At 42.2% G+C, this 16,110-nt stretch overlaps 1 protein-coding gene across 2 annotated transcripts in view; it reads left to right on the forward strand.

Moving 5' to 3' along the window:
• The window catches only part of ccnd2a (cyclin D2, a), a 204,140-nt gene that overhangs the window by 172,565 nt on the left and 15,465 nt on the right, over positions 1–16,110 (forward strand). Inside the window, exons 1-3 of one of the 2 annotated variants that reach the window (XM_035798209.2) lie at positions 6,746–7,152; positions 8,545–8,760; positions 12,108–12,267. In XM_035798209.2, coding sequence (XP_035654102.2) covers positions 6,958–7,152; positions 8,545–8,760; positions 12,108–12,267 — 571 coding nt within the window. In that variant the 5' untranslated portion in view covers positions 6,746–6,957. Of the gene's footprint in view, positions 1–6,745; positions 7,153–8,544; positions 8,761–12,107; positions 12,268–16,110 lie in introns of those variants that run through there. The other variant, XM_035798210.2, reaches the window with a different exon arrangement.

The following is a 16,110-nucleotide window of genomic DNA, read 5'->3' on the forward strand; positions in this document are numbered from 1 at the left end:
ATCTTGATTGTGTCTTTTCCAAAGCTTTTTGGGGCACCTGCTAATATTGTAATATCAGTCATATGTTACAAGGTGTCACGACTTCTGCCGAAGTTGTTGCCTCTCCTTGTTCGGGCGGTGCTCGGCGGTCGATGTCACCGGTCTTCTAGCCATCATTGATTAATTTTCCATTGGTTTTGTCTTGTCTTCCCACACACCTGTTTTCACTCCCATTCATTACCTGTTGTGTATTTAAACCTCTGTTTCCCCTCATGTCTTTGTCAGAGATTGTTTATTGTCAGTGTAGTGTTAGTTGTATAGGTGCGGGACGGGTCCTCGTACCCATGTTTGTTTATATTCTGTTCTTATTAGTGTTATGGAGCATGTTACGTGGACATTCATTAAAAGACTCCATTTTACACTCCGTTTGACTCTCCTGCGCCTGACTTCCCTGTCACCTATACACACGACTCTGACACAAGGTCCAGACTAATGCAACTTTATAACCGGTTGTAACCACCCCCACATAGCATATGACAAGGTCTGCAGCGTCTACCTCTGTCTTCAGCATCGATTTATCTCTTTAACAGGGAGGGTATTCACCTTGCCCCAAGGCGTGGAGAGATGACAAATAAACGTTGTTATTTTGCTCTTGCCCTTGTTTTTGGACATAATGAGATAAGAAATCATTTTCGGGAGGACATCTTTGCATAAAGAATGTCTGAGGGAGTCTACAGATCTGGTCATTGGTGCCAACGTTGCAGTGTAACATCAGTAATAGAATGGTGAGAATAAAACACGATTCTGAGACCATCCCACAGGTGCTTGAGCTTCCAGGGACAACCCTCACGAACTGAGTAGCTTGGTTTCTGAAAGACGTCCAGAGTATGGAAAGGGGTTGAGAATGTAGTCTGTAGCGTTTGCTTATCAATCCATTATTGCACGTACTTATTCCCACTAAATAGTCCTATGGCTGGTGTGTTTATTCTGCAGGAGCTGGCTCTCTAGATATCCCTCCTGTCCTCTCTCCATCTGTATGGCTTGAAATAACTTGCCATCCTCTCCCCATTGCTCTCACATATAAACGCAGGTCTCCTTTGCTGTGACGTTATGCCATTCCATCTTAGGGAAATGCAGTCGAAAATAGAATCAAGTCAAATGAATCGGTTTGATTGAATCAAACATGGATGCATGTGTTCCTAATCTAGTGTGTGAGGTTAAAAGTAGAATATGTGTACTTTGTTTTGCGAAATGTGCAGTGTTGGGTGGTCATGCGAGCTGAGTTATGGCTACCTGGCTTTCTGATTCTGTCTGTTATTATCCAGGTAGCCTAACAACTGTATTCTGTCTGTATTCTACGATTAGACGAGATACAGGACATTGTTATCACCCAGTTGTATTGGCACTTCTTTGTGGATATCAGCAATAACATGAATGATCATTGGAGTATTATGGTATGGATAGATATTTTGTTATTGCTTTATTCAGACATCTGCAGTTGTTCAACCACAACAAAATAACCCGAGGACGAGCTCAGTTGTGAGCTTTGACCAATGCGTTATAAGAAAATGATAAGCATGCATAAGGTGTTTTGAAATAAAACATGTAGTGAATATAAATGATAGCATATTTTGTAGCAAGTGATGTCTCATGACCACCTAACACGCAGTGTTCATACATGGTTGTTACTACATGGTAGTAGTCATTTAGTATATTTTGTTACTTGTATGCGACAAGCTAAGGAGACTTGGGAGTTATAACAGATGTTCAAGCTCAGGTTAATGCAGGAAATGGTTTGCATTACTTTGGAAGTATAAACAAAATAACTTGCCTGATAAGGTTCTGCTTTATAGTGCACAGATGATGTTTTTGAGATTACAATGTCAGGGAAGTTCCTAGTGTTAACACGTTGTAATGAACTATTTGAATGGTGTGTTTGTTTCACTGGTGTATTATTTTGCTGTTAACTGTTTTTCAAGTCAGCCAGTGTGGCAGTTACTGAATAGGGAACAAATGTAAACATGGGGCAGAGTGGTTGAACCTCCTATTAATTGGAATTATCAGTGTATGCATGTGGTTTGTGTCATTCAGCATTTCTGACCCTGTCATGGTTGATTTAGGGTCATCTTTTTTACATCAACAATATGTTAGATTTATTAGGACATTTTTGGGGAATATTTTCTCCGCTTTTCAGTTGTGACATGTAACACAAATCATTTGTGCTGTTTTTATAACATAAACAGTAAACATGTTCACACCAGGCCAAAAGTGTGGAATAAGAGAACAAAATCTACTTCTATAAATAACATTAGTATATATCTTAATTTAGGAAATTAATTAGTGAACTTTATTCATATATTATGTTATAAATAATTAAATGGTTTAATTTGTTTTATATTCAACCAACCGATTCTTTAAATACTATTAACAAGGTTATCAATAACATTTCCACAGTCTTTTAAAAATAGTTTCAAAGATAAAGCATAATAAAAGGACAAACATAATATATATGATTTGTACCTACAGTCTAAAATGATATGAAGGCATTCAAACCAAGAACCTACAGAGTGGATTTTCCTCTTTCTGCCTTTTTGCCCTCTAATATGGTATGGGAGACAAATCTAGTTATGTGTTCCATGTATTTTATTGTTTAATTAAAAGTGAAAAACTAAATGTGTTTTTTTGTTCATTCGTGTTAATTATCTGGTTAGAACAATGTTATTTGTCATGGCAGAACTGCACAAATTCCAGCTTGCCTCTGTTGAACATAGCTACAGGTATGTTGGAATGATCTCTAGGTATCCCACATTTCACATGTTTTTCAAAACGTGCTTCTATCACATGCCATAATTGACATTCTCTATAAATCAGCCAACTTTCACACAGCCTAGTTTAGTAAGATTGGGGAAATGCCTTATTTTTAGAACCTATTTTTGAACCTGTTTTGATAATTATTTTGTAGTAGTTTCAAATGTAGTTCCATGTAAAAGCCCAATCAACACATTATGATTGTTTCATTGCTGCATAATGTATCTGTAAACATGCTCACAGGGAAGATAAACAATGTCAGAAATATGTTATAAACTGTAAAATATGTTTTTTATGAATTTGAAAAGATAACATATGGTATAGAACTTCTACATGGTTTTCACTTCAAATATGTTCATTTTCTGAATTCTTTTGATTTCAATATCCTCTTTTTTCAGTCTAATTTGTTTGAAAGGAGGCAGAGACTCACAACCTATAGTTTAGGCTACTGCTGTCATTTGTGGAGCATTGAAACCTTAAACTCATGAAGTTCCTTCCTGATAAAAATGCCCCTGTCTGTTTGTTTGACAGAGTTTTAAAGCATCTTAATTATTGTTTTGGTCAGCAACCTACTTGTGCTTTCGGTATGCAGCCTAGCCTACCCCAAATGCTAGCATTATCTTCCCATTATTTCAAAACCTTATGTGGGGCTGTATCATGCCCCTTTGAGTGAGTGAACGTTGAGTGAGACAAACCATTGCAGTCACACTATGAGGTGAGATATTTTTTAAACCTTTTTAATTCCGAATAAAGTTCAAAACAAACGTTGCATTTCCTTGTGTGTGCGTGTGTCCCCCATTTGGATATAATGTTAATTGCATGCATCCGGGAAATAACATGCGCCTCGGCCCAATTCTGCGTTTGACGCTCAGCGCATGTGATGACGTCATTACTCCGCGAAAATACAGCATGGTTCTTTCATACTTCTTCCAAACTCGATAAAGCTGCGGCAAAACTTTTGTCTTTGTTGGAATATAGGAAATGGGCTCATTTTGCTGTCTGTAATTGTACCTTTTGTTAGACATCTGCTGTCCAAGTAATTGATATTAAAAAGTAATTTCTGATGCCAGTGACAGGTGCACGAGCAAGTTATGAGATGCAGGCATTCAGAACATGAGCCGCCTCGAATAAATCACCGTTATGAAAGGAGGAAATATGATAAATAAGTTGAAATTTTGCATTTTATTGGGCATTATAACAAATCAAATGCACTTTGCCCTCGGAGGATTTGGTTGAGACGCGTGGCCATCAAAGAGTATCTGTCCGGTCTGGTGAGGTGGAAACTTCATTCGGACATGATTGTGAACATGTTGGCTCAATTTTACTCTACTTCTGCATAGTTTTATGCATCCCATGTGAACCTTCACGATCAGTCATTCTGGCGCGGATGGGTTTGCACGATGTAGAATTTTGATTGCTTATTCTGTTTCTCTGAGGGGAGATGAATTTACCAGAGTGACTCGTTGAGATGCGTCAGGGACTGGAGGAGCAGGGGGAACCCCCTACACACTGCTTCCACACAACGAGCAACTTGCTGGATGTGTTGGCTGGTAGGCTGAACGCCTAAAAAAATCTTAATTGAAAAACGTCCCGTATTGTCTTTGATGCCTACTCAAACGTTGTCATTTTTGTAGTTCAAAACATTCCAAAAGAAAGGGAAGATTTTAATCACTCAGTGCCTCATTCATGTAGGCTAGTTTTTCTTGTTGTTGATGGTCACAACAACATAAAAGGTTATCATGGAACCAATTAAGGAACAGTTGGGTGTTTTGAAGATTTGTTGCATGACAACCAATAATACAGTTACGTGTTGTTCGTTGCGTTATGTCCTTATCTTGATCATGTCTGTTCCCAAGCTTTTTGTGGCAACTGCAAATATTGTAAGATCATTCAAATGACACAAGGTCCAGACTAATGCAACTTTGTAACCGGTTGTAACTTGTAACCATCCCCACGTAGCATGAACAAGTTTGAAGCAGGTGCATCTGTCTGCAGCATCGATTCATCGCCCTAAACATGGAGGGTATATGGTATTCACCTTGCCCCTTCAGACTCATCACCCCTCGCCCACAAGACGTCGGGAGATGATAATGAACCTTTCTTATTTTGCTCTTGCCCTTGTTTTGGGGACTTAATGAGATAAGAGCACGTTTAAAGAATTTGCGGCAGGCCATCGTTGCATGAAGAATGTCCTTTTACTGGTGTGTATATTCTGCAGGAGCTGGCTCTCGAGATATCCCCCCTGTCCTCTCTCCGTGTGTGTGGTTTGGTAGAGCTGGTCTCCTTTGCTGTGACGTATCATTTTATCAGGGAACTAATTAAGAAACAGTTGCCTACTTGCAGCCGATGCTATATGTCTCTCATTTTTGCGTCGTAAACAAGTTATAGCAATTTTGATCAATATTGTAGTAGCTTATAGAACTGCTTTATACTTTTCCAAGTCAAATAGTTTTTTAGTTTCAACTTTAAAACGTGTGTGAGGTGGAGGTTTCACCCATATGGAATGTGTTGCTTTCCAATGTTTTTGTTGCTTGATAGTTGGATATAATTTTACGATGTCACTCTATCCTAGGGGTACAATAACATCCGCTAATCGTGTGAATTGATAAATGGTCATTGCAGGAGTTGGACAGCCCTGGTGCTCCGAAGGTAGCCTATGCAATAAAAGTCTGCCCAGTAACAATCAGCAAGCCTCGGTCGCACGCAGAATACCTATTGGCTATATGCAAATTGTGACAAGGGGAGGAAACAATCTCGAGACAAAAAATGCTCTAAAGAATCATTTCCTAGTTCTCTTACAAGTAGAAGAACAAAAGTGTTGCCATTCAGACCGATAGAGAGACCCACTCGAATGGAATTTAACAACTTTGATCGCACCGGGAGACTGCCCCCTCTGCATTTGAAACACAATCAATGCAGGATAGTCTAGTTGACTCATCTTTGGGGGTAGTTTATTATTAGAGACAAGCTTAAGCTTTTTTTTGACAAACTATATCAGATCTGCTTAGTGCTCCTCCAAGATTACATAGACCTATTTAACTGATCTCTATCACGGCAAGATTATGGTTGCCTATAATTCATTCTGACATGGGTCCTATATGTATCACTTTCTGCATATGAGTGTTATGATCACAACCTCAAAAATAGGTATTATATGTATATATTAATACATACTGTTGTCCAATACAGAGCATACATAGGCTGTCATCGTGGTGTTATCTATAAAATAGGTTTGTCGCAACAACTTTTCTATCCTGCAATACATTTCCTAGAACGCTATCTCATTCAACCACGTGCGTACGGCTTCTGCTGCTATATAAAAGATACTGTATATGGTCTACCTGTGTGTGTGTGTGTGTGTGTGTGCGTGCGCGCGCGCGGGCGTGTGTTTGTCGGCGAGTCTGCGCGGGCGTGTGTACGTCTGCGAGGGAGGGAGGGAGGGGGCGACTATAAGTTCATTAAGTTCATCAGATAAAAGAGAAAGCAAATGAACAAGGAGTAGTTTTGCTTTTAATAAACTGAAATAGAGAAATAAGATTATCCTAATGCATGTTTATAAAGTTGTACAATTGGAACTATTACTATTCCTACATGCATAGCCTACATGCAACATCCCCAATGAATGCAGAGAAACTGTTCCCCTGACGAGTTTTAACTCAAGCACTTGCTGGATTTATTTATGCATACATCAAAATCGTATAATGAATCAATTGATATAAATATAGACTTTTATCCAAGTGAATTGTCTCTATTTGTACATTTGACACATGGATGGGGGTGGGGTTTTGTTTGTGGTCATATAGATTTTTATCATGCTAAAATAAATAAATATAAAGTATATAGTTGTAAAGTAAAAGTGTAGCCTAGAGAAAAGAGTAACAAATGTTTGATGAGAGCATGTTGCGTCTGGGCAACTGCTCTACATAATGAGATTTGCGGCTTGCGTCATGGTCAGTAAAGGCAGGCTTCAAACGTATCCAGCCAGAAGAAAGTAGAAGTGAACTGTGGGGGAGAGGAAAAAGTTCGCAAGGAGAGGCAGGACAACTCTTGGGAGCCCTGCAGTCTCACTTTATGCCTCCAAAATACTTTATTTCCAGTTTATTTGCATCTAGTAATATTGCTATAGTATTTTCACAAGAATAACCCAACTTTTTCAAAACTGAAACGACCATGGAGCTGCTTTGCCTCGAAGTGGACACCATCGTCAGAGCTAGTCTTGATCCGAATCTTCTGTGTGATGACAGGGTATTACAAAGCCTGTTGACCATTGAAGAACGTTTTCTTCCACAATGTTCTTATTTCAAGTGCGTTCAGAAAGATATTCAGCCATTTATGAGGAGGATGGTTGCGACTTGGATGCTGGAGGTTTGTACCGAAACACTTCAACTCTAGGCTATTTCCGTGCCTACGACTCATCTCAAAATACTAACATCGGACTTTTCACTGTCATTTTGTCAGGTTTGCATGGTGTGAGAAAGAGGGTTGCATATCACATTGCCAAATAGACAATCGTGATAGCATTTAATCAACTACTCGTATTTATATGATTTTATTATCTGTAGCGTATTTGAACCAAGTCACTGACGATTTTGATAGAGATATATAGGCATGTGGTTACAGTGGTGTATATCACCAGATAAAGTTATTCTTTGCATATGTCTGATCTATGAAATGTGCCATGGATTATTTTGTTATGTTTTAGATTGCCAAAATATTTCCATGCACACGTATGCAGTTAATCCTTGCCCTATTCTAGCCTATATTCTAACGCCATATTGGTTTCTATTGGAACTGTTGCAGTTTTTCTGACGATTTTACAGTGTCATAAACGCCATAACAGCAGTTGAAACGTGTCCGGAGTGAAAGAGCAGTGTCTAAACTACATAGTCATAATTGAAAATATGCCGAAATATGTAGCAAACATTTTCTATTTATTTTTTAAATATCGGATCGCGGAAGGGGCGCGGGCCTATTTGTTCCTCTGGTCTCTGCATTGAAGTCCGTCACCCAGGAATTAAGTTAGATTTTTTACACTTTGTTTGACATAATCAGTTGGGAATGGTCTGAAAAGAAACCCGACCGTCTGAGCTTTATTTTCATGTAAGAGTTATTTAACTAGGATTCATTAAAGATTTTATATTAATTTAGGAAAAAATATTTCGAACTGGCGGTGACGCACTCGAGAGCAACCGCATGCTACTTCGTTTTCAATTTGACAATTATTTCGCATTGAACTTCAAATGTCATGTTTATCAATTGTCGGGTCTGATGTGAAAGACATTGGTGTTCATTATGATGTGAAAACGATAGATGTAGACAATTTATTAATATTTTTAAATATTTTATGAAAATATGACGAAGGAGAAAAAAAAAGAGTTTCCGTATAGGCTACTGTGGTGCCTGGGTGTTTTTTGGCTGGGGTGATTGTGACTTGTATTCATTTCTTACTGAATGAACTGAAGGAAGTCGAGTGCATTGACAGCCTGTGCCGAAGACCTTTTTCAAACATAGAAAATAATCCATTTAGAATGTATTGATGATGTCGCAACAAACAACTCTGGGCTGGGCTCAGTTCTTGGCCAAGTCCCAAAGCGTTTCAAAGAATGGATATGCATATCTGGCTATTACATTATTTCCATCATTTCGTTATGATTTTTATGTTTCACATGAATTGAACAATTGACATTTTAATTGAAATAACTGGAATTTGATGATGCCAAATGCTGCACATTGTCACATTGTCGCCTCTCTCTATAGGTTTGTGAAGAACAGAAGTGTGAGGAAGAGGTTTTTCCCTTGGCAATGAACTACTTGGACAGATTTTTAGCCGTGGTTCCAACCAGAAAGTGTAATCTGCAACTTCTTGGAGCAGTTTGCATGTTCCTTGCATCCAAACTGAAAGAAACTCGTCCATTAACTGCAGAGAAACTCTGCATCTACACAGATAACTCCATCAGACCACAGGAGTTGCTGGTAAGCAGTTGGTTTCTGCCAACAAAATGATTCAATTTCAGATTGTTATTATGACATTTGTTAACATTTCTATGAAACTCATAGCTAATTGTTAATGTAATCAATGCTTATGCTATGAGCCATATCTCAAAAGCCACCTATATTTTTTTATATTTATTCAAATTATTTTCTTGTAAAAAACTATGTTGGCCCTATTTACATGCATGAAGATTCATGGAGATCATCAGCAATCCTAGATTTATCAGCAAACCTAGATTCCATGTAAATCAATTGTTTATATGACCATTTTTGGCCCCATCACTGTAGGACCCAGAGTGTTTGTCCCCCAAGAGCTCTGTAATATTGGATTGTACAGTAGGTTTTTGTACAGTGGTCTCCATCGCCATCTAGTGGCAAGTATTTGCAGTAGGTCGAGGTCAGTGTTGAATTGAAGCCAAGTTTTGGATGAACGAGTGATCTTCAGAGGCTGTAGTCTACAGAGAGGAAGTCTCACATTTTGATGGTCCTGGCAAACACAGTTTTGTCATTAACCTCAAAAGTTTGCTTCACTCAAGGTTTGTCCTCACAGAATGGACACTGTTACTGTTTTTTTGTAGATCCTGCTTCAAAAAGCACCTTTTCCATTGTGGCAGAATAAAGATGTTTATTACATGCATACAATACTTTTGACGTTACAATTCGGCATGAGATTTGTTAGTTGGATGACTTGGCTGTGGGTGCTCACAGCAAGGTTTCACTTGACCTGGTGCGATCACATCCTGCTTGTCTTGGTTATGGTTATTTCTGCAGTCCTTGGTACCCCAAAGTTAGAGCCCTTGGCAAGGTCATAGGGTCATGGTGGACCAGACGTACCAGTTGTTAGATAGTTCACCCCCAAGCGGTGGAGGTGAACATTTAAATAGTCTGTTTTTCACATCAGAAAAGTATTCCCTCTGCAACGTTTTATAAACCTCATTTAATAAACAACAGTGAATCCCACTCGTGATGTGAAATAAGTCACATATGATTCAGCCGTGGAGGCTGAGAGCTCAGGGCCTGCCTGGGCCTGGCCTGGCTCCTCAGTTGATTCCTGCAGCCAGCGGCAGTGTTAATTAAGATGGGCTGCTGCTGATCCCAACTCTTTGTTACTAAGTAGGTATGGGCTGGAGATGCCAGCCATTCCCTGTGATGACAGGCCCTGGACCAGTTTATTGGCTAGGTGAGACAACCTCAGCAACTATCTATCATTGTTTGTCATTATATTACATGCTGACAGAAGCAGGATTAACATCAGGTGAAGAACTCCCTTTAGCTGGGAACCGGGCTGGGCTGTATCCACCCGTACTCATGTTGTTTAGGCCTGGGTGAGAGGAGAAGTGGTGAACCCTGTCCTTGAGATGGTTTCATGTGGGCTGCCTGGGTGTGTTCACAGCCAGCTTCTCTATAAGGCAGTCTTTTGGCTCACAAATAGGCACAGGAAACAGGAGATCAGCTGCTCAGCCCATGTGATAGTTTTTTGGCCCCATCTTTGGTAACAATTTCTTGTAAAAGAAACCACAATGTCACCCAGAAGGTGTGACCCGGAAGCACTGCATGGAGGGAGGGTGTGTTGCAAAGCTCTCCCTCTCTCCTTCTCTCTCTCTGTCTCCCTCTCTCTCTCTCTCTCTCTCTCTTTCTCTCTCTTTCTCTCTCTCTCTTTCCCTCTCTCTCTGTCTGTCTCTGTCTCTCTGTCTGTCTCTCTCTGTCTGGGAGAGAGAGAGGGAGACACTTCGCACTGCGAAGTGCGGACAAGAGTTAGGTCGTAGTCAGGGCCATCTATCTATACAATTCCTAATTGAGTCCTTGAATTCTAACCGCAGAATCTAATTTGTCAATGGCCTCTTTCACAGCGGTATCTGTGGTATTGTTAAGAAGTGACACACTGAACCTTAGCAGTTTGCAACCGTTCTATGTAAGTTGATAGGGAAATGCAACACCCTGTGAAACTGAAGTGGGGATATCATAGGGAAGTATCATCTGGATGTTAAGTGCCGCTTGCGCCATCCAGTGTGTGGTCCCCTTTCAGAAGAGAGGAGAGATACAGTTCACCTGAGATTGGGAATCGGATTTAGTCATCGGTCCAGAGTTACCGTCTCATGGAGCTCTGAGAGCAGTTAATGGCTGCCACATTGGACCGGCGTCATCTCATGACTAAGAACCATGTGGCTCTCTGAAGGGGAAAATCACTAGCTACTAGTCACAAGGACAGTCCGAACCACACAATTCCCCCCAAATTAGTCACCAGCTCCTTCCGTTACTCACCCTTTCTTCTCTAAGAAAGCCCCCCATGTGAATTAAGCTTGGGCCTAAATGTCATTGGCTATTACTGCTATTACTGACATTGGGAAAGGGCAGTTGAGGCTACAGCTCACAGTTGAAAGTTAAAGTTAATTAGGTCTGGTGAATCTGTCACTTATAGTGTTGCATTTGTTTTATTTGAAGCATGTACTTTTATGCTGTTAATGTCCAACATTAGGTATAGAGTTGTTTTGTCTGTGTTCCTGGTGAGCTATAAATCGTTGTAAATTAGCTCTGTTTGGCGTTTGTTTAACATTGTTGAATACAGAGCCAGTATCAATGTTCATATAGATTGGGTGGAATGAATTGTTAGGTGCCCAAAGTAGCAAAGCAGGCCATAACTGTGGAAAATGGAATGGCTCCCAGCAGCTAATGACGAAGGTAAAACCATGCTATCCTGTGCTAACCTATTTGCTGTGCATTTTTTCTCATGCATTTGTACATGTAAAATTGATACTGTGTCATTCATTCTGCATAGACAGTTGACCAAAAGGTCAGCCATATAGCTAGGATCCCATTCATTGCCTCTGTTGGCTTGAGCATGTTAGTAAGAGCTAGTCTCAGAGTCCCCCTCCACCCCCATCCAATCCCCTGACCTCACAGGTCTCTCCTGAGGAAAGTCCCAGATGCCAAACTACTAGACGAATGTTGTGAGGTCACCTGCGTTCGGGTGTCAGAGCTGCTGTTGCCTCAGCCAGCCTGCTTTGCTCTTTTTCCTAGCCAGGGAGAGTAATATAATAATTATCTTTCTCTTCTCAACCACTCCACCTTCTATGCTGGGTAGGCCAGCGTAGGGCAAGGCTAGGGAAAGGCTAGGGCAAGGCTAGGGCAAGGCTAGGGCAAGGCTAGGGAAAGGCTAGGGCAAGGCTAGGGGCTCACACAGGCAAAGAGACAGCCTGCCACATACAGTACAGCCTCCTCGGGCCTGGCTCGGTGTCAGCCAGGGTGGTGCCGTGTATATACAGAATGTTTAGCCTAATAGCCTCTCTCATCCTAACACAGTCTCTCCTCTCTCTCACTTTCTGTTTTAGGAGTGGGAGCTGGTGGTGCTGGGGAAGTTGAAGTGGAACCTGGCGGCTGTCACTCCAAATGACTTCATAGAGCACATTGTGAGGAAGCTGCCATTGCCCGAGGAGAAGTTAGTGCTGATACGCAAACACGTGCAGACCTTCATTGCCCTCTGTGCAACAGGTACGACAGGAAACAATGTTGCATTCTGTATTGTTACTAAAGTCTCTCTGGGGGACAATGACAGCATTTGAATCGAAACATTTACGTTCTCAACAGATGAGCCAATGGGGATGTGGGCTGCCATCTGATATCACTTTTGTCTTGCGTTTATTTTTTGGGCTCCCGAGCCACGTTTTGCAAGTCAGAGTGATAATGGATGTGCTGCCAAGTCAATTAGGTGCTGATGTCTTGCGTCAACATAGTTGCAGCTGTTGCAAAATATCCTCGTCTCCCCTTCTCTCGACGCAAAATCAAAATCCCATTCTAATCAACAATGACTGGAGGAGCCCCATTCAGGTTGCTTTGTGGGCCCCGTCATGCAGTGTCGTCACGCCTTATAACTTAAGTGAGATGTATTACCTCCTTGTGTAAATGTGTGCGGCCTAGAAAAGCATGTGTCATGGAGGACGTGTACCTGTGAGAGTCTCATGTCCGCGTCCGTCATGTTTCTCTCTCCCGGCTGTGGCGTCTGGTACGGTCATGTTCTCGAGGGCATATCAGTGGCTAATAGAGCATGGAGGGACTCTTCAAAGGGCAGGGGCCTGGTTTAAGGGACATTTACGTGTTCCCGTGTGCTCCGCGACCAAGGGACGATCTGACGGGGGTGGGGCCTGGACATTGTCTCCTCTGCTCTCCAGGTTGGATTGTTTCTTTAAGATCAAATATCGAGCCGTGGGAGTGACAGGAGATATGATCTGAAGAACTGGAGAGGAGGAGGGGGGTGAGAGCAAAAAAAAAGAGCAAGAGGAGGAGTATATTGTTCCTGCAGTGTACGTCATGTTGTCATCGCTCTCTTCGTCTCCCCATCTTCTCACGCCTCCCTACTGCTTGGGGGCATGATGACTTTCCCATGTTCAGGGAGTGTTTGTGGGGCAGGTTCTCCCAGCACACACCCCAGCAGTATGGGGGGTAATGGGATCCAGAGCTGCAGCAAGGCTTCCCTCTCCCTCCCAGCCCCCCCCCAGGACTCCACCCCAGTGTTCCACCTTTGGCCCCACAGGAATGCTCCCTACACTCCTTTATGGGTGAGATCCATGTGGTTGTAGAGGAGTGTGTGTATGGATGGATGGAAGGGAGCTAGGGTGACAGGTCTCTAAACATTGCCACTTTTGATGTGGAATCCCTTTTCTGATTGTGCAATTGATAGTGTATGTTGTGAAAGACGGAGAGCACATTGATGGTCTCCATGGGAACTGGCCAGAGTCCCATTGAAGACATGGAATTTTCCATCTCTCACTCTACTCTCTCTCACTCTACTCTCTCTTTCACTCTCTTTTCCTGCCTCTCTCTCGTTCTCCATTTCTCTCTCTCACTTTCTCTCGCTCTCTTTCTCTCCCTCTCTCTCTCTCTCTCTCTTCCTACCTCTCTCTCTTTCTCATTTTCTCCTTCTTTCTCTTCTGTGCCAATGGAGAGATTACTGTGAGGAACGACTGTGTCAGCGATCGGACCTATTCCCAAAGCAACATTGTGCAAGGCTCCCAGTGCACTTTGTCCTTAATTGCTTCAATGAGGCAGTGGATATACACATACAAGTCTCGTGGAGGAAGATGTCTTCCCGACGTCTTGTAGAAGGGAGCCTTGCCGCAGATAACTGGGATTAGCAGCAAGCCATTTTGTCTGAATACTCTCCTCAGAACTCAGATCTGTATCCAGGCAAAGAGTGAGTTGAACAATTTGTTGCATCCGAAGATCTCTGGGAATTCAAAACCCATTTTGTGCAACGTTCCCAGCCATAAATCAACTCAACTATCTGGTGAGAATCCTCCCAGAGAATCCCCCTACAAACATGCTGAGAAGGTGACGCTGGAAGAGGAGGTTTCTAAGGCTTTGCTATTTGCAAGAGAGTTGACAAAGGATCACCTGGGGCCTCAGTATTTCATGCATAGAAGAGATTGAACTCACCCCCACCTCCACCCCCTCTTCTTGGGAAACTTGCATAAACCAAGCCTTCTGTTTTCAAGGGAGTGAGAGAAAAAGAGAGGAGAGGTGGGGAGACAAAAACGCCTCTCGTTTTAATGGTTCCTCTCTTTTGATGGAAAAGTTCCGTTCGAGACACTCGGTGGGGATCTGGTCAGATGGCGACGGCGGGCCAGGCGGCGCAGGCCGTTTCAGTATTAATTAATAACGCGGGAGGTTCCATTCAGCACTATGCAAATAGTCTAGGGCTCTGCTAGAGCCCAGGAGAAAGGAGACAAAGATCCGGCCCTACATTTCATATGCAGAAGCATGTAAGGGTCAGCACAGCGGGGGCACTCCATAGGAAACACCAGCTTCTCCCCAGGGCAGCCTACAGGATAATGGTGGAGAAACAAGCTCATTAAGGGAGATTATGGCCTCCTTCTTCCACAGAGACACCAAGCACTGCTTGTCCCCCCTCCCCCACCCCCTCCCCCTGGTCTCTTGTCCCATTCTCTTTCAATAGACTTAAAGACGGGGTTGGGGAACGAAAAAGATAGGCCTGAACATGTCTGATGATAATCAGATCTATCCTACTCTACTGGAGTCATCCTGAGAGATACCGCGCCGTGTGGTCAAACATGATCGAAGAGACCTGCTGCAATATGCAAGGAGATGTGCCTTCGACAGCAGTTAGTGTGACAGTGACCTAAACTAGTGTGTCACGAACCCCTGAAGTCCACCCGGGTTAATAGGCAAGATGGAGTAAGACAATGGATCTGTTAGACCCCATCAGGTTGTCAGTTAGCCTGTTTGGAAACTCTTGGGCTCCCCAAGCACTTGATTAGAGTGTAGAATACCGTGTAAATAGGTTTCCTGCTGTAGGTAGGGAGAGTCAGTCGTTAGGTATCTCAAATATGCCCTCTCATTTTCTTCCTGAATGCATGTTGGATGGAGAGTTGGAGAGTCCCAAAGCTTCTCTAGTGAGATACGATTCAGACTCTACTGGACTGCATGGCAGAGGTCCTTCATCTTTATTACCAGTGTTTGTTAACTGAAAAAACTTCCGATTTGATTAGTCAGAGCATCCAATAAATTGCCCTCCTCCTTCTCCTCCATCCAACGATCCTCTCTCCGTCTCCGTCCGCTCCAACTCCATTGATGTCTTCAGCATCAATGGAGGAATGGAGGAAGCTTTCTCACAGTATGCACACAGGAATGTGATACACCGTGTGTCATAGAATGGTATGTCCTGAGCTAGCCTCGCTTTACTGTGGTAATCAACACCTCATCTGAAAGACTGGGAGCAGTTCGCCCATACATCCACCATAAGGCCAAGGAATTCATTTGTAGGCGTTGCACTTTTCCTAGCAAGTCTCTGATTTGAGCCTCTACCTACTTCAAATCAAATCTAATTAATTTATATGGCCCTTCGTACATCAGCTGATATCTCAAAGTGCTGTACAGAAACCCAGCCTAAAACCCCAAACAGCAAGCAATGCAGGTGTAGAAGCACGGTGGCTAGGAAAAACTCCCTAGAAAGGCCAAAACCTAGGAAGAAACCGAGAGAGGAACCAGGCTATGAGGAGTGGCCAGTCCTCTTCTGGCTGTGTCGGGTGTTGTCGGAAGTTGTACTTGTACAGTTGAAGTCAGAAGTTTACATACACTTAGGTTGGAGTCATTCAAACTTTTTTTTCAACCACTCCACAAATTTCTTGTTAACAAACTATAGTTTTGGCAAGTCGGTTAAGACATCTACTTTGTGCATGACACAAAGTCATTTTTCCAATAATTGTTTACAGACATATTATTTCACTTATAATTCATTGTATCACAATTCCAGTGGGTCAGAAGTTTACATACACTAATTTTACTGTGCCTTTAAACAGCTTGGAAAATTCCAGAAAA

The sequence above is a fragment of the Oncorhynchus keta genome, chromosome 22 (assembly GCF_023373465.1).
Source record: "Oncorhynchus keta strain PuntledgeMale-10-30-2019 chromosome 22, Oket_V2, whole genome shotgun sequence".
Lineage (NCBI taxonomy): Eukaryota > Metazoa > Chordata > Actinopteri > Salmoniformes > Salmonidae > Oncorhynchus > Oncorhynchus keta.